The sequence below is a fragment of the Solea solea genome, chromosome 3 (genome assembly GCF_958295425.1).
Source record: "Solea solea chromosome 3, fSolSol10.1, whole genome shotgun sequence".
NCBI lineage: Eukaryota > Metazoa > Chordata > Actinopteri > Pleuronectiformes > Soleidae > Solea > Solea solea.
Genome location: NC_081136.1, coordinates 36,074,759 through 36,099,713, shown reverse-complemented (window position 1 = coordinate 36,099,713; position 24,955 = coordinate 36,074,759). Strand labels below are relative to the sequence as shown.

At 42.4% G+C, this 24,955-nt stretch overlaps 1 protein-coding gene across 2 annotated transcripts in view; it reads right to left on the bottom strand.

Annotated features, from left to right (window-relative positions):
* LOC131456311 (thyrotropin-releasing hormone-degrading ectoenzyme-like) overlaps nt 1–24,955 on the bottom strand; it is a 102,315-nt gene that overhangs the window by 64,361 nt on the left and 12,999 nt on the right. For both annotated transcript variants that reach the window (XM_058624560.1, XM_058624559.1), the window contains exons 3-4: nt 20,795–21,071; nt 6,097–6,223 (exon numbers count right to left, since the gene is read on the bottom strand). In XM_058624560.1, coding sequence (XP_058480543.1) covers nt 6,097–6,223; nt 20,795–21,071 — 404 coding nt within the window. The remainder of the gene's footprint in view (nt 1–6,096; nt 6,224–20,794; nt 21,072–24,955) is intronic.

Genomic DNA, 24,955 nt, shown 5'->3' with positions numbered 1-24,955 from the left:
TCGCCGTGTCAGAACCTGAGATTAAAACCATGTTTGAACCTGAGCCTGAGACTCATTTATTAAGTCCAGGTCAGCGAAAGTCCACCTTATCTTAAGAATCTGCTCTATTTCACTGTGAGACAGACTTTTCCAACAGGAAACTGAAGTTTGTAAAGAACTCACTCTCCCACACCAAAGCCCATAGAGAAAACCAGTGATTTTAACATCACACACACAGGAGCTGTTGATCCACTGCTGCCTCCATCACTGAGTTCAAATGTCCTAATTTGTTAATTCGGCATTCAAAAATCCTCATTCAGATTGACCTCAGTAACACAAAGTGACCACACGAGGCAGCAGTAGACCAGCAGCTCCTGTGTCGCCCGTGAGCTAAAATCACTGATTTTCTCTATGAGGTTTGGTGTGGGAGAGTGAGCGGTTTAAAAACGTCAGTTTCCTGTTGGAAAAGTCTGATTAACAGTGAGTTAAAGACGTGAACATGTTCTTAAAGGCATCGTAGACTTAAACTGATTTTATAAAGTGACTAACAGCTGAAATACTACTAAACCAAATGAGCATTGTGAAATTGTAAAAATTGCCGTATCTAAGTGGACGAATGAAATGAAATGAGAGCTTATTAAGAGAAAAAGAGGTTTTTATGAAGTGAGTGAATTTAACTGATCTGTTCTGTGCTTTTTTATTTCCCAAGGTTGCACCTGCGTCCTCCTCCTCTGTCACGGCCTCATTTCATTCTTACACATAATGAAATATTCAAATGTTGAATATTTCATTATGCAGAAAAAACTCACTGTTTGTTTCCCGGCTTCATTTATTTTATTTTTTTTACTCCACTTTACACGACACATTGAGTTTAGGAGTTTTAAAGGCAAGTTCGGGCGCAGCGGCCGAGCGGAAGACGCGTCACTTCTGAGGCGAGGAAGCAGCCGTCAGACAGCTGAGCGGCCTGCAGCTCCCTCTCTGCGCGTGCGTGTGTGTGCGTGCGTGTGTGTGTGTGTGTGTGTGTGAGTGTGTGCGTGTGCGTGTGCGTGTGCGTGTGCGTGTGTATGCGTGCACGCTTCACTTTGGTCCATCTGTTGTTACGTGTCACCCGGAGGCGACGGCGTGACAGAGGAGACGAGAGACAAAGAGAAAGAAAAAAGAAAAGATTTAAAAGATGCACAAGTCGTGTGTGTGTGTGTGTGTGTGTGTGTGTGTGTGTGTGTTGGACCTCAGGCGGTGCGGTCTGTGTGTCTCTGTGGATCCAGATGGAGCCAGAACTGAACAGAACACATTAGTCCACTTGGCGTCTTCTCTCTCTCCAACACACACACACTGATCCTCCTGACAGTCAGATCACCTGAGCTCTCTCTCTCTCTCTCTCTCTCTCTGACGATCACCATCAGTTTATAAACCACTCACTCTCCCACACCAAAGCCCATAGAGAAAATCAACGATTTTAACGTCACACACACAGGAGTAGTTGATCCACTGCTGCCTCCATCACTGAGTTCTAATGTCGTATTTTGTCAAATTCAGCATTTGAAAATCTTTTGTTCAGATTGACCTCAGTGACACAAAGTGACCACACGAGGCAGCAGTAGACCAGCAGCTCCTGTTTCGCCCGTGAGCTAAAATCACTGATTTTCTCTCTGGGCTTTGGTGTGGGAGAGTGAGTGCTTTACAAACTTCAGTTTCCTGTTGGAAAAGTCTGTCTCACAGTGAGACAAAGACGTGAGGACGCTCAGTTCCTCTTGTTCTTCGTCGTTATGATTCCATTCGTCTGTAAAGAACAGTTTTTCCACTCTGTCTCTTTAAATCTGAATCACAGCTCATCATTTCTGTCTCTCTCTGGGGAACCTGAAGCCCTGCATGACAACAGATGGAGCCCCGAGGCCCTGGGACCGACACACACGCACACACACACACGCACACACGCACACACACACACACACACACACACACACACGGTGAGACAATGTCAACATCAGCATGAATTCAAACACACACTCCGAGTGTCCCTCTGGGATGTGGACGGACGCATGAACACACACACACACACACACACACACACAGGTTTGTGCAGCTGTCCTTGTGAGGACTAACACTCCTGGAGGTCACATGACCTTAAAGTCTGGTCAGTGTGGGGACAAAAGAGTTGGACTGGGTTTCAACATAAGATGAAGTTGTTTGGTTTCCAACTTCAGGACATTTTCATAAACATTGACTTTGTCAGGACCAGTAGACCAAAACCTGGTCCTAATGAGGCAGAACCTCATTTCTGAGGAAGTGATTCACATTTCTTGCGTCATATTTATTTTTGAAAAGATGTTAATGTTAAATTGTCTTTCTGGTTTTTCTTCGTTTCTAATCTTTGGAGAATTTCACGTATGTTTGTAAACTGGACTCCACGACAATGAGTCCATCAGGATCCTGATCTCCTGTTGGACAGCAGCTCTTATACGTGGACAGGTTTGAGACGTGGACGTGGAGTCAAAGAACCTCGGAGAACAACATGTTACGCAGCAGAACGTCGGGATGAAAGATCACGAGTTCTTTGCTTTGTTTCGATCGTTTTGTCTCAGATGTTATGGTTTCAGAAAATGTGGCGAAGGAACTTCATGAGATGTTGATGGAACCAACAACATCTTCTGTTGTTTGGTGGACAGGTGAAGAACCTTCTTCTGTCTCCTTCTGTCTCCTTCTGTCTTCTTCTGTCTTCTTCTATCTTCTGTCTTCTTCTGTCTTGTTATATCTTCTGTGTTTTTTGATCTTCTTTGATCTTCATCACCCTCGACCTCACGGACAGAATCTAGAATCTCCTGGATCAAAGACTCTGGACTCTCCACACCACGTTCCTGATCAAGAACACAGCTCTGGTTTCTTTCTTCTCTTTATGTCGGAATCGTTAAAGAACAATAACGTCTGAATCTAATTTGACGTTTAAAGACGGATGTGAGACACATCTGTTGTGTCCACTCAGGTCTTTAGGTTTCACTTTCAGACTGCGGTGAACTTTGCGGACACCTGACCACAAACACGGACTCTCAGTTATTTTTAAATTCACTTTAAAGGTCTCACTTACTCGATAATATTGATTTCAGTCTGGGCCTCTAGGCTTTGGACCAAACCAGACCTGAGGGAACGAAACCACCTCAGACTCTTTCATCCTTCACGCCTCAGGTTTTAGAATCTTTACGGGGAAATATTATCAATTCATAATTGATTTTAATCAGAGTTTTTAACGGTCTAATCCATACAGTGACGTCACGAGCAGAGAGAGAGAAAACTGAGTCCAACGTTTGCATCACAATCTGTTCAGAGAGCAAAGCTCTAATCCCAGAGAAACTCAATCATCTCAGATGCAGATTCTCTGGCTCTGATCCAGGTTCCGTTTCCACGTTTGGTTCAGGGTTTTTTTTCTTGTTCTCTTGTTTGTGTGGAAAAGCAGCTTCTGAGTTGTTTTGGACTGAGACTCGGCTCCAGTTAGCAGCACACGGCCGAGAGCTGGAACCTGGAGCTGGAACCTGGAGCCGAACCAAGCGGCTCGGGTGGATTGTGTGGCGCCGGTCCAGCGGCCAGGTGTGCATCGGTGTTTACGCGGTTGAGAAAAGGCTCGTTGTGCGATGGGAGTTTGAAGAATCGTGACGTGTGCTTTTCTGAAATCACGTTTACTCTCATGAGGAAATGTAATTATGTGGAACTTTTATATTTTTATATTTAAAGAAACCTTTCGAGGACGAGGTTTCTCCATGTGAATTAACGGCCTTGACACAAAATAAAAACAATTTGCAGCAGAAAATGTATAATGTAAAATAATGAGCTCTTCTATACGTCCACCAACAGACTGACTGCCAAATAATGACCTCTTCTATACGTCCACCAACAGACTGACTGCCAAATAATGAGCTCTTCTATACGTCCACCAACAGACTGACTGCCGATCTTCTGTCTTCTTTGATCTTCTTTGATCTTCTGTCTTCTTCCATGTTCTTGTGTCTTCTTCGATGTCCGTTTATATTCTGAAATCACGTTAAATCACGCGAGTTTCTGTAAGATCTCAAATCCCTGGACTCTCCTCACTCCTCACAGGATTTAAATGTTGAAAACCAAAATCTGAAGTCAGAAGTCAGGGAAGGGAGAGTCCAGAGTCCAGATGTGCTGACACCACAACAGACCATGTCTGACGTATCGAAGCTTTCTGCCTCCGGTTTTCCGTGACCCGGGACCAGAGTTGGGTCGAACACTTGGAGCCAGAGACAAAAAGTTCATCTTCCGTGCGGTGGAAGAATCTGCTCCTGTGGACTTTTCTGAACTCTCAGGACGAGAGTTTTTTATACCGAGGCCAATGAAGCGTATGTAGAAGTCACGTTTGAGCAGCATCACGGTCAGCAGACAAACTCATATTTTATACATAAACACACAAGGAGCTGCCTCAGCTCCGCGGAGGATGCGCCGCTTCCTCTCAGACAAAAACACAAGTTTGCTTCTCTAACTTTTTTAATTCTCTCTCCATTTTTCCAACAAAGAAGTTGTTTGACGTTCCAGAGAAGACGCTACGACTCCGCGAGAACAACCCTGACAAGAGGTTTTCTACCCGACATCTTCACGTCGTCCCGGTGTGGACGGCGGGATGTGCTCGCACTCGCTGATGCAGGTGATATCGACACAAAGGTCGCGGAGGAGGCGGGAAGTAAAGGTCACGGCTGATCCGAGCGCACGGAAAACAAACAGGAAGCGGTGGCTGAGGGTGAATCTGTGCTGTGATGGATGAGTGTGGACAGACAGGAGGCGTCCGACGGCGGCGGCGTGATCACATTAACGCCGCTGACGAGGCTAATCGACGGTGGCAGAGACGGAGAGTAAAACACAAACACTGACGGAAATCTCATTCATCCGACACGACTCGTTAACCTGAGCACTGAAGACGGGGAACCTCCACTGTCCTCCACTGTCCTCCACTGTCCTCTCCAGGGGACGATGGGACGAGACCAACTGTCCCCAAAACAAAGCGTGTGTGTGTGTGTACAGTGTTGTGTTCACTGACACTGAGCAGAAGACGCTGAGACTGACTGTCGTTTACAGTACAGGCAATTATTCATCCATCCATTCATCTGTTCACCTGTCGTCCATCCGTCATTCCTTCATCCATCTCTCTGTCCATCCACCTACCCATTTATCATCCATCCATACATCCTCCATTTGCGCCTCTATTTTCCATCGAATTGAACCCATTCACTCGTTCATCTGTCTGTCCATCCACCAATCCATTTTTCAGAAGTTCCTCATTCATTCACCCATCCATCACCCACTTAACCATCCTTCCATTTGTCAGTCACCCATCCACCCTTTCATCTTTCTATCCATCCATTCGTCCACCTGTCCTTTCTCCCATTCATTCATTCATCAATCCATCATCCATACAAACATCCTCTCATTTGCCATCTACCCATTCAATTTCATCCATCATTAATTCATTCATCAATCATCCACTTATCCATCCACCCATCTATCATCCTTTCACTCATTCATCTGGCTTTCTATCCTTCCAACCATTTGTCTATTTATCATCCATCATTTATTACTATTTATCCATTCATTTACCATTCATCCATTCATTCACTCATTTATCATCCATCGAACCATTTGTCTCTCTATTAATCATCCATCCATCCATCCATCATTCATTAATCCATCCATTACTCACTCATCCATCATCCTTCACTCGCTGAATGAATCATTCTTTGTTTCCTGCATTTATGTGAACGGGTGAATTCAGATGAAAGCTTGAGGGTGGAGGTTTGATGTCTCCCTCTCAGTGAGTCAATGAATGAGTGAATGAGTGTGTCCACGTCTCTGTACAAAGCTAAATAAGCTCAAACCCTCAGACGCTGTCGTGTTTCATGTGTGAACACAAAAGACCGTGATGGACTGAGGTTCAAATCCCAGACCTAATCACACTCCGCAGCCCCCCACGGATGCTCAGGGAGGAGGAGGAGGACTGCTTTAGCACTTTAACTTTGACCAACGCTGACAGGAAATCAAACACCTGACCCTGAACGCACCACAGAGGAGGACGACGACGTCCCCAAGGACAAGAAGAAGTGGACGTGGACTCACCGAGCTTCGGCAGCGAGTACTGGACTTTGAAGTAGTCCTGGTAAAATCCCAGAAGCCTCTTGGTGATGTGGAGAGCGTAGTCGCCCGCGCCGCTGGAAATGGCGTCCGGCCGAGCGTAGAGACGGATCTGAGGACGGAGACAAAATCAAACAAGATTAACATAAATAAATAAACCTTTACATTTCAGTTTAAAGGGATATTTCAGGTTTTTTTTAAGAGCGATGCACTGTAAACTCTCCCACACCAAACCCCATGGAGAAAATCAGTGATTTTAACGTCACAGTTCACAGGAGTCGTTGATCCACTGCTGCCTCCATCACTAAGTTCTAATGTCTTATTTTGTCACTTCGGCTTAAGAAATCCTACATTTGAATTTACTTTAGTGACACAGATTGACCACACGAGGCAGCGGTAGAGCAGCAGCTGCTGTGTCCCCGCGAGCTAAAATCACTGATTTTCTCTGTGGGAGTTTTTGTATCTGGTGAGAATCTTTATCTCTTTTCTCCGAGTGTCTGAGTGATGGATGAAGGAGTTAATGACCGTCATCCACCAACGCTAATTACACACCGCCTGTCAAATGACGGACAGGCGTAACCATGGTGACGGGAGCAAGTGATGTCACCGATCGATAGCAATAAGACTGTGACTGGGAAAAGAGTCAAACCAGCGTCAACGGACACTGGTCCCCCTACTGGTCACTGCAGGTTATTACAACACACTTTTACACACTTGTACAGTGTGTGGATAAAAATCCAGTTACGAGACGCGGTTAAATGAGTCGTCGTCTCATGAATTCCCGGGGAATTTACTCGGTGAAAATTAAAGTGCGGTTACTTTTCATTGCTCTCGAGACGTTTAATAATAAACCTGCGCCGCTTCCTTCTTCTTCTTCTTCTTCTTTTTTTAGTGCGACGCCGCTCGAGCGGTGCCTGATTTACCGTGTGTTTTGTTTTCCTGCACAGACTCAAGCCGGCGTGTTTTACAGCACCGAGAAAACACACTTTTATGAGGAGGAGTTTGCAGGGGTGACATTACCTGTGTGTGTGTGTGTGTGTGTGTGTGTGTGTGTGTCCTCTGTCTTTATGTGGACAATTATATGAGCTGCTGTGTGTTTTATCTCTGTGAGTGTGTGTGTGAGTGTTGATGCCATCACGATATTGATCCCACGTTAGAGGAAATTCAATAAAAGTGAAGGGCTCATCCAGGATTTGAACCCGTACCCTCCGCCTCAGACGAGGCGCCGCAGTGTCTCATGGGCAATAAAGTCGCCCGTTACTGATCACAGCGGACGTTTTACAAGAAGAGACGAGTCGGCTGCTGAAGTCTCGCTGCGTCGACGAGGAAAACAAAGTCGTTTCACACACGTTTGACGTCGTAAAATATCACAGGAATCCCTTATTGTGAGTGCTTTTTATCGCAAAATATGGTAACATGGTATATTGTACCATCCGATAGTGTTCCGATATATGTGGAAGTGTTACACAAAACATGACTTCCAATGTTTTGGGGGCGGGGCTTACAACAGTCTTTTGTCAAACTGTCGCCTGCCACCGCTAATTAACGTGCGATGATCTACATTTTTTATTGTGACCAAATAATTGCGATAATCTGATTTAAACTTGTTAAATATCCCCAAAATGACTTATTGTGACAGATTTTCAGCTCTCACATGCAATAATATCGAATATTGTACCATCCCATGATATATGTGTTCACAGATCATGTGTTCACAGATCATGTGTTCACAGAGTGGAGGTTTTAACTGTATCTGCTCTGAATGAAGCTGCTGAACTGAGCGTCGTCGTCTCCGGAGGATTCAACAACATCCAGTCCATGTTCTCCCAGGACAGAGAGAGAGAGAGAGAGAGAGACTGCTACTACTGCGGCTGCTGCCAATTCAATCATCTGTTCATATTCTACATCATATTTACGTTTAACAACAGCAGCTCTAATGATTCTATTTTTAAACTCACACAAATCTACGATTCTACAGAAACAGCAAAAACATGACGACTCTGCACTCACTGTGTGTGTGTGTGTGTGTGTGTGTGCGTGCGTGTGTGTGTGTGTGCGCGTGTGTGTGTGTGCGCGTGTGTGTGTGTGGCAGTAGATTACAGCGTCAGCATCATCAGTTTACTGCTGTTGTAACGACATTGATGACAATGTGTTCAGTGAAAAACTACAACTGGATTAACACGACAATTACGCATGACAATAATGAAAACTCAGCTCTAAAATGTAAAGAAATGTTCATCTAACGTGTTGATATTAAAAAGGGGGCGTGGCCTGGGCAAGCATCAGAGGTTTTTAGTGAATTTCAAACTGCAGCCTGCTATCGCTAACAAATGTGGGATGATATCAATTAATTACTAAATAATCGTGTTAATCTGATTTAAATTCGTAAAATATCGCCACGAAACAGGAAGTGCCCTATGACTTCGGCATACATTGAGTTCCACCGAATTTCCCGAAACTTGGTTGGAAGATGTCACCGATTTATATGAACAAAGAAGTCGATCGGAAGCAGCGCCTCAACTCAACAGGAAGTCGGCCATCGGTAAACTAGCTAGCTTGTTTATCGTAGACACATCGACATCGTACATCGACAGAAAACAAGCGTGTAAATTGGTGCAAATCACATCAAAGGCAAAATTTTATCGAAAGGTTTCACGCACTGAAAAGGAAATCGAAACAGGAAGTGCCCTGTGTTGCCGCACATTGACCAATCGCCTCAAAACTTCACACGTGACACAAGAGACCGACCCCGAACACGTCCACGGACATGGACTTGACCCAGCAGGAAGTCGGCCATTCTGAATTTAGTCGCCATGAAACAGGAAGTGCCCTCTTACTTGGCCAAATCGAATCGCTGCCTTCCCCGACTTGTGTGGGGGACGCAAGGAGGCCGTCATGACTGCGTACAGTCCTAGTTATTATTATTATTATTATTATTATTATTGAGAGCCCGAGCTCATTTTTCTCTGCAGGAAACAGAGTCGTATGTTTTTTGACAGAGGTGAAATCGTCCTCGTGTCGTCTCTGCTCCATCTCCTGTCAAACTCTCACTCTCTCTTTTGTCTCATTGACATTGACGAAGAGACCGTCGTCTCTACACCCGTCTCGTTCCATCACGGCGGCGGCGTCAGCACAGGTGACGATGTGATTGGACAGATGTGTGTCGTCGGCGCCGCCGTCGTGGTTCACGGGCGTTTGTTCTGGAGCAGAGGCGTCGGAGACTCGTCCGTCTCACGGCCAAGGACCCAGGACGGACAGTCGGCCGGGAGGAGAGTGTGTGTGTGTGTGTGTGTGTGTGTGTTATCGTGCTCTCCCTGTGCTCTTATCACTTGCTAAACCATCCATCAAATTACCGTGGCAACCGAGCGTCCGTCACCCCATCCATCATCCAAGGGCGACAGACGGAGCGACAGAATGTGGCGAGAGATGTCACGGACGGGTGGAGAGATAACAAGGAAAGGAGAAGGAAGCAAGGAGGGAGGGGAGAGGAGAAGGAAGCAAGAGAGGAGAGGAATCTAAACAAGAAGGAAAACGAACGTATCGTTTCTTTCACAGTTTCGGAAACTTTCTCTGAAGAGAATTAAAGGACGTCGTCGGTGTAAAGACTGAACCTGTGAAATATGAGGCTAACGTGTGTAATTTCGATTTTAAATAAAACTTTTTAAGTCATGTTTTTTCTATGAAATTTAAAACCAGATAAAAAAACAGTTTCATTTATTAAAAGTTGAAATTGGCGGAAGTTTTTTTGGTGTGATAACGACCAAAATAATGGAAAATTACTATAAAACAATTAAAATAAAACAGGAAACGTAGAGCGGTAAGTGCTGACTCAGCATTTTCAAATAACACGATAAAGCATTACAACATCACATAAGAGTGAATAAGAATTGTTTAAAAATTGCGATTTTTATTTTGTTTTGCGAGTTAAAACAGCTACACTGTTAAATAAATGTTCACGTTATAAACCGGAAAGTTGACTAAACTACAATTCCCATGATGCTGTTCTCCTGAGCTTCTCTCAGAGACATTAAAAAAAAAAAACTAAATCAAACGTAGACGTGACCTTTATGGTTCGAAAAAAAAGCTCCTCTGACCCACAGTGTGTGATCATTATGGGATGTTAATGTGACATTTAATATCATTACAGCTCTTTAATGGCCGACAACACTAAATCACACAGACGACGCTGGGAGGAAAAACTGCGTCTCCTGTATCTATATTATGGGATGTTAATGTGTCACTCACTCAAAAACCATAAACGAAACCATGGCGATGACGGTAAATCTTTTAAAAATCATTGGTTACGTTTTTATACGAACGGAGAAGAGTTATCATTTTCATCAGAATAAATTTAACAGAATTCGCAAAAACAAGTCATAGCCACGCCCTCTTTAACGCTAACACTTAACCTGATTAAGAAAAAGAATAATTTATAATGCGATATTTTCTCACTTTCGGAAAAACAAGTGATATTTTCTCATTGAAACAATAGTTTTTTGTTATAACAAGAAAATGTCTCGTTATAATGAGATTTTTTCTCATTAAAACAAGAAATTTCTCAGCATAATGAGAAAGTTTCTTGTTATAATGCGATGTTCTCTCATTTTAAGGAGGAATGATTACATATTTTCTCTTTAAAACAATAGTTTTTTGCTGTAACAGAAAAATGGCTCATTATAATGCGATACTTTCTCATCATAAGGAGAGTTTGTCATTATAATTTCCTCATTTTAATGAGAAATAATGAGATATATTCTTGTTTTCTCACTATAACAAGATAGTTTTCTCGTTATCATGCACCATTTCCTCATTTTAATGCGAAATAGAGATATTTCCTCATTAAAACAAGACTCATGAAAATAATCCATGAAATTTAAATCAAATTAAATCAATTTTATTCAAATTGCAGATAATTCACAAAAAAACATCTGGAAAAGATATGGATCAAAATTCCTTTTTTTAAAAATCATTTCCCACCATTTCAACAATAGTGTGTTCAGTTAATCAGATTGTGGAGAATAACAGAGAGAAATGTAAAGTTTGGAGGTTTTTTTTGACAGATTTTAAAGGAGAAACTCTGTGTGAAGCAGAAACGACAACAAAAGATTTGTGGGGTTTTTTTCCTGCAAAAACACCTGAGAGAAAACTGCTGAGTCACCACATTCCCCCGGTGAGCGGACGGAAAATGATGCAGCAAATCATCGAGACAGAGACGACGACGAGGACACTGACGGGAGACGGAGAGGACGACAGTGAGACTTCATTAACGGCCGCGCTGCCGCGTGATCACGACCTCAGAGACGCGTCACTGTGTGTGTGTGTGTGTGTGTGTGTGTGTGTGGTGATAAAGGGACGTGTCACCCGGTGCAACAGTGTGTCTCACTGATGTGGTTTTAATAGTTTACTGGTCGATGGCTCAGAGGAACGAGACGCATCTCACACACACACAAAACCTCACCTGACCCTCGTTCTGTCTGAAACATCGCAGCCAATCAGAGGCGAGGATTTACAGAGGTGACAATAATAATAACAATAATAATAATAATAATAATAATAATAATGATAATAATAATAATAATAATAATAATAATAATAATAATAATAATAATTCTTTACACGCTAATGCTCAATTATCGCTATTTTACTCGACGTTAGTTTTCAATGTGTACATTTAATAAACTGCTGCGGCTACAACATGACGCAGAACATGCAGTAATGTTATAAAACAGCTTTAGTGTCATTTATTCACAACTGACTATATTTATACTTTATATATATATATATATATATATATGTATGTGGTAAATAGTCTCAGCACATGAAATATTAAAGGAATAGTTTAATTAGGCGATGTTTTAAGAACTTTTCCAACAGGAAAGTGAAGTTTGTAAAACCAGTAGATCAACAACACCTGTGTGCTGTGATGTTAAAATCACGGATTTTCTCTATGGGGTTTGGTGTGGGAGAGTGAGTAGTTTACAAACGTCTGTAAATCATAGATATATTTGCTTTTAGATGTGAATATTAACAATAAACTAGTTTTTTTTCTATTTAAATGATATATTACTACGTGAAAATGATGCAGAATATTCTAGTGTGAGCGATTGCTGTATGTGAAGAATCCACTCGCTCTGTGATTGTGCGACACGATCGACCCTCGCGTTAAGTTTCGCGGCATCAAACACAGACAGACGTCGCTTTATGACGAAGGAATAACGAGCTTAACAACGAGGCTACGATTCTCTGTGGGTCACCTCACACACACACACACACACACACACACACACACACACACACACACACACACAAACAAACATCAGTGCGAGACTTTAATCCTCCCTGAAGGGAACGCGGCTCATTACAGGAAACGAGATGCAAACACAGACGAGACAAAGAGGCGGAGGACGGAGACAAACGCAGAATTAAACCAGGAAGTCTCTGAACAAACAAGTGGAAAATCCCGACACCATTTTTTAATTCTCTTTTCAATTAAGAGTTTTGTTTATTTTCATAAAGGCTGGAGTTTTGTTTTGAAGCCACGGCTCATTGTTTATCTCAGATCTGAGTCCCCGCCTCCTTTTATCTTCTCTTGTATTCTCTGATATCTCTGCGATTTAGTGACTTACAGTAAAGTAACAAATAAAAAAGTGAATTTAGCAAAGTAATCGATACAAACCTGAGAAAAATACACACAATAATAAATGATTTTATCACATTTTTCTGCTTTAAAAACACAGGAAAATGTGTTTAAATTTAAAATGTAGTTTGTGTTAGCATTAGCAGCTTGTGTAGCATCTTATGATCGCTTGTCAACTTTTATCAAGTTTTAAACCCAACATTGTTCACGTTCTTTAGCGGGAAAATGCGATAACGTTTTTGACGCAAGGCCAGCTAGCTTGTGCGTATTGTCAACAATAGCATTTGTAGGTTTTGAATACCTCCTCCTCCTTTAGCATTTAGCTTGACTTTAGCTAACATTAAGGAATGTACACACAGGAAAAAGAAGACGATTAGAAAACTTTTACAAAGTTCAAATCAAACAATTACAAACTCTTTCACTTACTGCAACATAAAGAAGTTTGTTAACCAAAAAACATCGGAACTACAAGATGAAACCCCGCCCACCTTTGTGTTACTTAAGACGAAATCACGCTAGATTCAAACAGAGTTATTTTGCCTCTATTTCTGTCTATTCCTGATGTGCCTGTGCTAGCATTAGTACGCTAACTAGTTTGCGCCAGCATGCATTTTCGCTGTCTGTTAGCAAGTTGCTGCAGCATCAGGTCTGTCCTGACGTCTGAATTTAATGTCCAGACACGTAAATATAATAATATTTAAAAGGTCCCGTTGTGGCGTCGAAAAAAGAACATTTTTTTGCAAACACGCTGCCCTCTGCAGGCAGGATCTGTACTGACACTGTCTGGTAAATACAACAAGAGCTACATTTCTTGTTGAGCGACCGTCGCCACCAACTTGATTCATCTCGTACATGTGGTTAAACTCAAACAAATACTCTCTGCCGGCATCTCTGATAGCTTTAGCATGATAACCAGAATTATTGCCGTCTGTTAGCAACATGCTACAGCATCAGGTCTGTCATAACCCTAACCCTGTCATTTAACCCCCGCTGGCAACGTAAATACAACAACAGCTAAAGTTTCTCCACCAATTGGATGTGTGGACAACATGACCCACCACTCAAACATTGTGTGTTTTTCATGTCTGTCTTGAAGTCGTTGGTTTAAAAGTCTCGTTGTGCGACCGTCGCCATCGAACTACACATTTTTCGCAAACACGCTGCCCTCTGTAGGCAGGATTTGTACTGACGTCTGGTAACAAAAGCTACATTTTTTGTTGAGCGATGGACGCCACCAACTGGATTTACCTCGTAAACACATCGGTGGACACGCAAACGAAAACATCACAGCATTCGCATGCTAACCAGAATTATTGCTGCCTGTTAGCAACAGGCTACAGACTCGGGTTCGTCCTGAAGTCTTTGGTGAATTTAACGTCCGGTCACGTATAATATATATAATACAACAATAGCTTAAGTTTCTTGTTGAGCGAACGTCGCCACCAACTGGATTCATTGTGTAAACGTGACAAACACGCCGTCTTGTGTGTTTTTGGTGCTAAAACAGCCAAAAGTCTCGTCATGCGACCGTTGCCACAAAAACACTTTTTTCGCAAACCTGCTGCCCTCTGCAGGTTTTTGTTTTTTGTTTGTGTGTAAATATAAACACATACAGAGTTAGTGACAGATTCTTTCCCTTTTTTTCGGCTGTTTGATGAAGATGATGAAGGATGAATGTTCCCGTCAGATGAAGCCGTCATGAAGAGGACGGCGGGTTGTGTGTGTGTGATTTTCCTCCTCCTCCTCCTCTGTCGTATAAATCTGTTTCTTTCAAAGGTTTTAGAGGAGGAGGAGAAGGAAGAGGGCGGATTAATGTTTCTGTCAGAAAAAGCTGCTCTGCAAACAGACAGCGGCGTCTCCACCGCCTTCGGGGCTGAAACACAGATTTTAATATGAGAGCGATTCTGTAACAGACGCAGCCGGCGTCTCCACTTATGAAAATATGCATATGATGCTTCCTGGATCTCTTTCACGCTCTGCACACGAGTTTTATCTCTTTTTGTTTTCCGTCTCCCTCTCTCTGTGTAAACACAATCACAGGCTGCATTTAAATGTTGTTACCCGAGCAAAACCACCACGCGCCGAGTGTTAAATCTGCTTTGGCTCGAGACTTTTACTGTTTCTCCTGCTTCGTGTAAAGTGTTTGTTCACTGAAATGAAATCAGCTCTTCTGTCCTGAGGAGGAGGAGGAGGATGAAGGCTGTCGACGTGATACCATCGCTCTCAGTCAAGGGAAGAAAAAACAGATTAGAACTGAGGTTTGTAAAGCGCTCACTCTCCCACACCAAACCCCATAGAGAAAATCAGTGATTTAAGCTCGCGGAGACACGTGAGCTGCTGCTCTACTGCTGCCCCGTGTGGTCACTTTGTGTCACTGATTTGAATCTGAATGAGGGTTTTTCAAAGCCGAAGTCATAAAATAACACATGTGAACTTAGTGATGGAGGCAGCAGTGGATCAACAGCTCCTGTGTGCTGTGATGTTAAAATCACTGATTTTCTCTATGGGGTTTGGTGTGGGAGAGTGAGCGCTTTACAAACCTCAGACGACCTTCTGTGTCTGTGTCTCTGGCAACACTTCACAAGTGTAATGATGTGGGAATGCTCCTTTACCGCTCAACAACGGACGCCACGGAAGGAAGTTGTTTTCCACGAGGACGAAAATTAAGATTAATTTGTTAATTACAAAAGACACGGAGCGCTCTCAGGCTCGAGTGGTTTCACGCACACACACACACACACACACACACACACACACACAGTGTCAGAGGCTGGCGATGGTTATGAATGACCCACATATGATTCATCATTAAAGCTGCATTTCACTAAATTTATCAATTGGTAACGAGGAGACACAGGCCTGTGTGTGCGTGTGTGCCTGTTGCCGTGCCGTCCTTGAGTTTGTGGCAGACGAGGATGGATGAGCTGTAATTACACTGATAGAGAGATGATCGGAGGAAGAGGAGGAAGACGGAGGAGGAGGAGAAACAAGGTCGCGCATGTTTTTGTCCTTGTGTGCGACGCGTGTATGCGCGTCCGTGCGTCCGCATATCTCTGCTTAAACTGTTGTCGTCGTCGTTAAAGGGCGATTAAAGGCTTTAGACGTACAAACAGGAAACAGAGAGTGAAGCCTGTTTGCGAGATGTCCGCGCGTCCACCACGTCTCCAAATATTTAAAATCTTGTCGCTTACGCCGCTACAAACATTTAGCACTGCACTGTTTATCAAGTCTACTGTCCAACAAGGGGCGGCACCAAAAAGCAGGGGATAGTTAGAGGCGGTGCTAGGCTGTGATTGGCGGCTGGTACCGTTCAACAGGTACATGACTGCAGGTATCGTAGCTCCCCTGTTAGGCTCCGCCTCCACTCTGAAAAATGTGGTTTCTTCCGCTTTAACTAAATAAACAAAATGTCAAAAAGAATTGGACGTCACGTCCCAGTTAACCACGTTCCAGTGAAACGCAAACCAATCTCATGCTAGTGCCACTGTTAGCACTAGCAGTTGAAAGTGGGGAAAAAGACATCGAAAAATAATATTTATAATATTTTACATTATTTCAAAATAAAACTGTTTTGTTTTGATAAATAATTCCCAATATAAAAGCATTCATGAAGCAAAAGAATGCACTAATAAAAACACAGAAAATAACACATAACTTTATATTTAGTGGGCCACAGGTGGGCCTCAGGCCACAGGTTTGAAACCTCTGGTGCAGGCTATCTTGGAATCCTATGTCGGGGGTGAGTGACATTTTTCTGACATTCCCGTGTAGGAAATGCGAATTTCATGGTGCGCTCCAGACTTAGAAGTCGGACAATCCGACAACTGGAACGTACCATTTGTACAGGAGACGTCAGAGAATACTTGTGAAAACATCCCTTTCTAATATATACGTGTATGTACATATATATATATATAAAATATTATTTATGCATCTTGTTTCTACGACCTCTGACCCAAAGCTTGGACTCAGCGCGGCTGATTCTTTGTTGTGATTGTTTAAAATATTCAAATCAAACGTTCTCTCGCTCTGCGAGGCTCAGCTGCAGCGTTAGCGTTAGCTCGTGTTGTTCGTCTGTCGCCACGGTCGACAGCAGCAGCTGTGTGTGTGTGTGTGTGTGTGTGTGTGTGTGTGTGTGTGTGATACAAACACTCACAAACCAATTCATGCCATTAGTGAGAAATCACACTAAGTCTAATCTGAGCATGCACTCACTTCCAGAGCGTGTTATTATCCAATAATGTCAGCACACCAAAGGAAGAATGTCAGAGATTTTTAGCTGAGAAATAATTATTTACAGAGTTTTTTCTGTAGTTCCCTGATGTGAGCAGGTGGTGGCGACCTTCAGTCACAATACGCATGCTAACTTCAGCAGAGGCAAAGAGGCAATGGAAATAAAGTGGCTAATTCTTGTGTCGTGATCAATGTCCAGTTCAAAGCCTGTCTTAGAGTGTACGTACAAAATTGTACGTAAACATTTTTACCAACTTTTTCCGTTATGCTAGAATTAATCCATTAGCATGCTAGCTGGTGTTGCCAAAACCTTGCGTCGTAAGCGTAAGTTAGCAACTGTGCTAATACACAGCTAATGTTAGCACGAGCTAGCTCGCCACAAATTGAGTGCCATGTTGTTTTCTTCAAAAAAAATCCTGTGTTGTTAATGTGAGTTTACGATTTCTTTTTAAAACCTGTGCTAATGCTAACGTTAGCTATGCATTAGCAAAACCTTATGTCAAGAGAAAATGGGCTTCTCCTTTTAATTACAAGAGGGAAACATTTACATTTACATTTTGCTAAGCATTGTGGGAAATGTGGCTCTGAACCACTGAGTATAATTATATGTGTGTGTGTGTGTGTGTGTGTGTGTACATATATAAATATACACTGTAGATATACGTAAATACAAACTCTGATCAGTGGATGTAGTATAAGTATTTTTTAGTATAAATTTCACATCTATGTGCGGATTATTGTTTTGCTGCGACACAAACTCAAACTTATCAACATGACAGAGTGCGTTTTCGAGACCTTCGACACTTTAATGGCTCATTATTCCCTGACAGCAGATGGTGATGTTATTAAGCTTCTTAACAGGGAAACGCTGGTGATTTACGACTGCACTCGCAACACGACGATAAACGGAGTTATTCTGATGATCTGGTTAATCCTGTTCCTTTGACACAGTTTCTAATCTCAACACTTGAACTGAACGTTCATCTCCGTCGTCAGTGTTTGTTCAGGGTTTGATCACATTTGGCAAAATTCCCCAAAGAAATGAAGTGACAGGAAAACAAGCAAACAAATGTTGTGTTTCCTTATCGTTTATCTCTGCTGACATTCACATCACTCTGAATACGACTGATCCGGCCTGATTACAGGAGATACTCTGGTCAGGTCTGGACGATAACCTGGCAATACCAGGTGCTGTTAACTTTCAAAAATTCCCCAACCTACCTACCTACCTACCTACCTACCTACCCTACCAACTTACCCTAGCAACCTACCTACCTGTCCATTCTAGCAAACATCCTACCAACTCTACCTACCTAAATACCTGCAAACCAACAAACCATGCCATCTACCTATCTACCTACCACACAACCTACCTTAGCAACCTGCCTACCTGACATCTACCTTTGGAAATAACCTACCCATCCTACCAAGCTACCATCTTACCTACCCTAGCAACCAAACTACCAACCATCCCCCTAGCCACACTAGCAACCAACGTCCTACCAAGCAGCCACACTACCTACCTTCCCATCCTACCAACCACTCTACCCTACATACCCTAACAACCACATTATCTACAGTACATCCCCCTACCTACCCTAGCAACCACCCTAACAACCCTAAATAGAGATCAAGTACCCAGACAATCTACCTATCCTAGCAGCAACCAATCTTCCCCCTTTTACCTACTCGAGCAACCAACTTCCTACCTACCACACTACCAAGCGGCAACATTGCCTTACCTACCTACCATTGCACCTAACCTACCTACCCACTCTACCAACCCTACATACCCTAGCAACCACACAACCTACATCCCCCTGCCTACTATAGCAACCACTCTACCAACCCTAAATACCTATCAAGTAACCTTTCCTAGCAGCCACACAACCTACACACTTCCCACAGCAACCATCTTACCTACGTACCTACCATCCTACCTAGCTACTCTAGCAACAAACCAACCTATCTACCTACGTAACAACTAATCACACAATCTACTGTACCTACCTACCTCATGTTTTTGTCTACGTGTTTTTATTTATTATTTTTGTCCCGTAAACATCGCCAACTTTAAAGGTTCGAAAGACAAAACTGCACCACCTGCAGGTCAAACCACAACAAACGTGTTGGCCGTGCAGACAGGAAATCAGAACACGACAAAACAGAAGTGTAACAAGAGAACGACCCAGAGTGTCGTCTTCAGCTGGACACAAACTAAAAACAAAAAAAAAGTTATGTACAGCAAATTTAACAGGCTGAGAATTTTGTAATCGTTTCATATCGGACTCTTAAAACAAGGTCTAAATCTTACATAACGCAAATCTCTGACTTGATTGAAACACTTATTTAGTGTATATATAGTGTATATATATATATATATATATATATATATATATATATCATCAGCTATATGACGGAGAAGCTGAGAGGTTTCTAAAGACCTGAACATTTAATTTTCTAGATGTTCCAGAAGTTTCTCTCAAATGAAAACGGTGCCCTTGATTCAAGGCAGTGATTGTGAACGCGTCTCTGTTCGGGCTCCGTCTCTTCCATGGAAAGTGGCAGAAAATTGATGTTTTTACAGTTTCTCTTGTCTAATTTTAGCAGCTTTCTTTTCATGCCTTTGTGATAGTTTATAAGATAATAATCGGGGGAGGAGAAGTTCCCACCTCCTCTGAGTCAATGCTTTGGGGAAAATGCTTTCCCTTTATGGCTCTTTCGTACTGAATTGACCTCTTTTGTCTGGTTATCATGGGATGTAAAAGCTGTTATTCCCTAATCAAAACTTCATTATGCAGATTCTTGTCTGGTGAGAACAAGTGCAGTGTTTTAAATCCCACAGATAAAGATTTAATGATATGAAAACCACTTTAGAGGTGATCGGGGTTGAGTCTCCAACTTCCTGTACGTTAACGATGAATCCTCGGCGGATTCCGCCGCGGCAGCGCCGCGAGACGCAGGAGCAGAGAGGACGGAGACGGAAAACCTGAGATGGCGCGAGCGACAGTGTTTGGTTTCTGCTGCATAATTAGATCGTTAAATGACGCCCAGAAGAAGGAGATCCGGGAGCAAATAAGACCTTTGGTCTCATCTGAAGGAACGGGAGATAATTATGTCGTAATCGTGAGATAAATATTAGAGAAAGAAAATACCTTTGTGTGAGGATGTTGTTTGATTATTATTTTAATGTTTATGATTTTACTTGTTGTGTTAATGGTGTTTACTCATGAAAGTGAAAGAAAAAAGTTTCCTTTGTTGGTAAAAACGATGGGTAACTTTGTCAGTAAATAACAGCATTTCCATGTATAATTAATCCAATGCTTTTCGTTATCATTATTTGTTCTTAAACTACGTCAACTGACTTCCAAAAGCATTCCTCGTAGAGTAGGACAGTGGTGGCATGGCACCACCTAATGGTCAAAATCAGTTTAAGAAAAACACACTTTACATATTATACACACTACCCCGTCATCACCATCATTTTTTTTTAATTATTATTATTTATAAAAAAGTTTATTTTTCTTTCTAAAAGACAATAAATAAAAGCAGTAAAATCATCCTTTTTTTTGCCCCCCCCCCCCCCCGGCAACCGCCAAAGTAAACCAACCTACTTTTTTTTCAAACTTGTCCTTCAGGGCTTCCGTACCTCTTCCGTAAGGTTTTCCATCACTTACGACTCACAGGAAGTTGTGTTTCGTAAAAGCAGAAAAGAAAAAAAAAAATCTGAACCGAGTAAAACTGCGTCAAAGAAAACCTTAAGCCCACGCGTTGTGTTTGTGTGTGTGTGTGTGTGTGTGTGTGAGGACTGACCGTCACGCCACCGTCCGTCTGCGTCTCCTTGTAGGTGAAGTTGCACACGGCCCAGGCGAGGTAGTAAGTGGACATGCGGGGCGTCCGGGCGAAGCGGTTGGTCACGGTGCCGTCGTCGTCCGGCAGCGAGCTGCTCTCTACAGGCATGTTGGAGAGCGAGGTGTACTGCTGGTCGTGGCGGAGGACGAGAGAGAACGTGGCCTTGTAGACCGGCTCGTCGAAGCACGGGAAGGCCTTCCGGGCGTGGATCGGACTGAACTGGGTCACGGCGAGGTAACTGTGTGAAAAACACGAGAAATGGAAATGTTATCATCACAGTTTCTGACACTTCCTTTCTGCATGATTGAGTGTGTTCAGGCAATGGTCCCCAAACACTGGGTCGGGACCCACAGATGTGTCACAGATTTTTTGGGGTCTTTCTTGGGTGTTCTTTGGGAGCCTGAAGATTAGCGCGTAGCAAAAACAAGTTCTTTGCTCAAAAATCTTTCTCTATTATATATGAACATGTTTTTCTACTGATGCTTAAAAACAACCATTTAAAGCAGAGGTTTCAAACCCGCGGACTGGGGGCAACTTGTGGCACGGCACTCACTTTCATGCGGCCCATCACCTAATATCAAGTTTTAATTTGCTGTTTTCTGTGTTTTTTCATTTGCAGATTAATTTGAAGTTTATACTGATCCATATATATCAAAACACAAATATCATCACTCTGAAACCGTGACAGAATATCGGGATATCATCTTGAGATCCTACTGTTTCGCCCACCTCTACCGAACTGTTGCTTCTTCCCTAAAAACAGAGCCTTTCCCTAGATTTAGTTTTTTTAGTTTCACCTGATGAAAGTCTAGTAACGAAACATTGCATTAAAAAAAAATTCTACTATAGTACTATGCTGCTGCCACCTTGTGGTCACAGATGCTCAACTAAGTAAGCAGTCAGTCGGTCACTGAAGTATGGACTTACCATTTAAGAAACATCATTGAATTCTTCATGTTTTAAATATTGTCGTGCAAAGTTTATTGTACTATCGTGACACTGACATTTCCAATGTTTTTTTTACCTTGGGGAAAGGGAGTAATGGCGAATATTCACCAATTATATTTATTTTAAATGCCTCAAACTAGTGTTGCTTTTTAAAAAAAAATGCTACAGAAACAACGTCAAAGTGGACATTTACGATCATGGTTGCCGCAGCAACCCACGTACAGGTCAAAGCAAGGTGAGGGCGGGGTCCGTTAAAGCATAACCTGCGTAGTCTGAAGCCTTTGAAGGAAAGAATTCAAACAGTTCTGCGATGAATTCATTAGTTAATTAGATATAAGGCGTTAAAATGACACTAAGTCGGAGTGAGAGCGCTGAATTTGCGGCAGCTTCGCGAGCTCACGTTCCGATTCCGCAGCAGACGACGCTGCGATTAAGACGTGAGAACTCTAAAGGTTCTGCTCATATCAAACCCTTCGCAGGTGATTTTACAAAATCAGCAAGCAGGTCTGATTTATGGCAACAAGGGAATCGACTTAAATCATCCCATCCGGTCGTCAACGAAGGCCTCGACCATCCTGACGGCCTAGGTTTGCGTCGCTGTTTCCCGGCTTTCACACACGAGGAGTCTGAAACAACATCTCTATGCCCAAAAACTCATCATTCCGCTCCAGTCGATTACAATATTTTTTACATTGACATTTGCAACAACAGGAACACGACGTCTCGCTGCCACAGAGGAGGAGGAAGAGGACGAGGAAGGACAGGACGGTTAAATACAAAAGGCAAAGAGAAAAGACGACACAAAGAGGATCCTGAGAGGAATTGTGGAAGAGGACAACGACAAAAATAAGAGCCGAGACCTGTGGTAATGGAGGGAAGACCCTGCTGCGACCTAATTAGACTGGATATATAGTTTGAACATGGCCTAGTGTCGGTGAGTCACAGCAGAATGGACCCGCGAGGATTTTTTAATTCACTGTGAAACTGAATCTGTTACGAGAGGAAACAGCACAATCATTTCCCCACAAATGGACAGTGAATTGATGAGGAGCGGCGGCGGCGGCCGGAGGAGGAGAGACTCTGCTCTGCCTCGCTGCATTTCCACCACTCACTCACTCACACACACACAGTCAATTACAGCAGCGCCACACGGTGGCTGCATTCACACCACGGTCAAAAAACACGCGTAAACATGGGACTGAAAATGGATTTCTTAAAGTCGCACCGATACACTGCGACAATATGGTGAATGACCACCAGCTTTGGGCGCTGTTCCGACCTGTTTTGTTTCAAATATGCAGTTGTCGATAGAAACTTAGACTCCTGTGATAAAAAGTTAATTTTGACAAAGATGGAGAACATTAGCGCTCTACAAACATCGCAAAACTACGAGCCAAAGAGTCTGTTCGGATTCACATGGAACTAAACTCCGAAACCAGCTTTTTTACAGTCTATATATGTGTTGTGATATTAATCGGTGAATCTACTGCCCCCCTCTGGTCAAACACCAGTGAGTGCATTCAACTTTTACTATTGGTTTTCCTCGACCACGCTTCCGGCTTGTTTGTCCCAGACTCCGCCCCCAAAAATGGGCAGCGTTAGGCTTCAGAGGAGTGTTCTCGTTTTGTTACAATCCTTTGATGTTTTAATCGTCAAAATAGCGACGATTCTGACAAACGGACGACTTTTCCAGCCTTTAACGTTTGAGATTATAAAATAACGCATCAAATAATGTATTTATTTTAAAGTGTTCAGTTTATATATTCAAAAATAATGTTCAGCCAGTAGTGAAACACATTGAGAAGTGTTATATAACTGTGTAAGTGTAATTATACTACATGGTCATGTTTTAATATTGCTGATTTTTTTGTTTAACTTATCTTGTTTTGACACAATTTTGTTTTATTTTTATGTAAATGACTCATATTTCGTTGCTTTGGCAACGTGAACGTACATTTCCCACAACAATGAAGACCTTTTATATAGAATGTAATTTAATTTAGAGAGAGACAAAGCAAGAAGAGAGAGCGACCTCTGACCTTTGACCTTTAACCAGTGCTTTTATTGCCCTATTGTTTTAAACCAGGCACACGATCAACTTAAAAAAAAATACAAAATGAAGGAATCGGAATTTAGAGAGAGAGAGAATCACACACACACACACACACACACGTTGCTGCCACGATACACTTGTCGTCGTAGTAATCCTGACTGACAACCTGACACACACACAAAACACACACACACGTAGAAACGCACACACACACAAATCCATTTGCTGATGTTTTTTTTCTTTTCAGAAACGACAGAAGAACAGAAATGACTTCATTTTCTGCCGGAATGTTTGACATTATTATACATATATATGTATATATATACACATATGTATACATATATAATACATATATATGTATATATACATATGTGTGTGTATATATATGTATATATACGTATATATGTATAATAATGTATATATCTCACAATAAGAGGAATAACTAAATATGCAGAGTGACCGAGGTATTGTCTCAATAAAAAAAAACATTAGCACAAAGCAAGACGATCCATTTTTCTATGCTGATAAGAGCATTAAAATAAGAAAAAATAATGGGACAAAAAGAAATCAAGGGACATTTAGAATAGATAAAAATGTGCAAGTAATTGTGATTCAATATTTTAATCATTTGACAGCACACTGCTGCTGCTGCTGCTGCTGCTGCTGCTGCTGCTTGGACCGATAACAGATCGATAACGGATCGTTGCGAGAGGAGACGGAGCGTCAGAGCGGCGACGTCGCACATCAAACATCAAACCAGGCGACAAGCGCTTAGTTAAATGTTTAACGACACAAGCGCGGTCACAGAGAGGGAAACAAGAAAACACACAACACAGACAGAGAGAGCAGTGTGTGTCTGTGTGTTTTTAAAATTCAGACGGCGACGAGGAGAAATGATGTGAAGGCAGCCGTCTGTGCTCATTAATATTTAACGTGTTAATCTGGTGACGAACCGAATAAACAAGTAAACAAATAAACAGCTGTTTTTTTAATAAAGTCAAAAATAAAGTGTTGCTTTACTCTGAAGGAAGCTAAAAACAGTGTGTGTGTGTGTGTGTGTGTGTGTGTGTAGGTATTTGTACGGAGGACACACACAGACCTGACCATAACCATCACTGAGC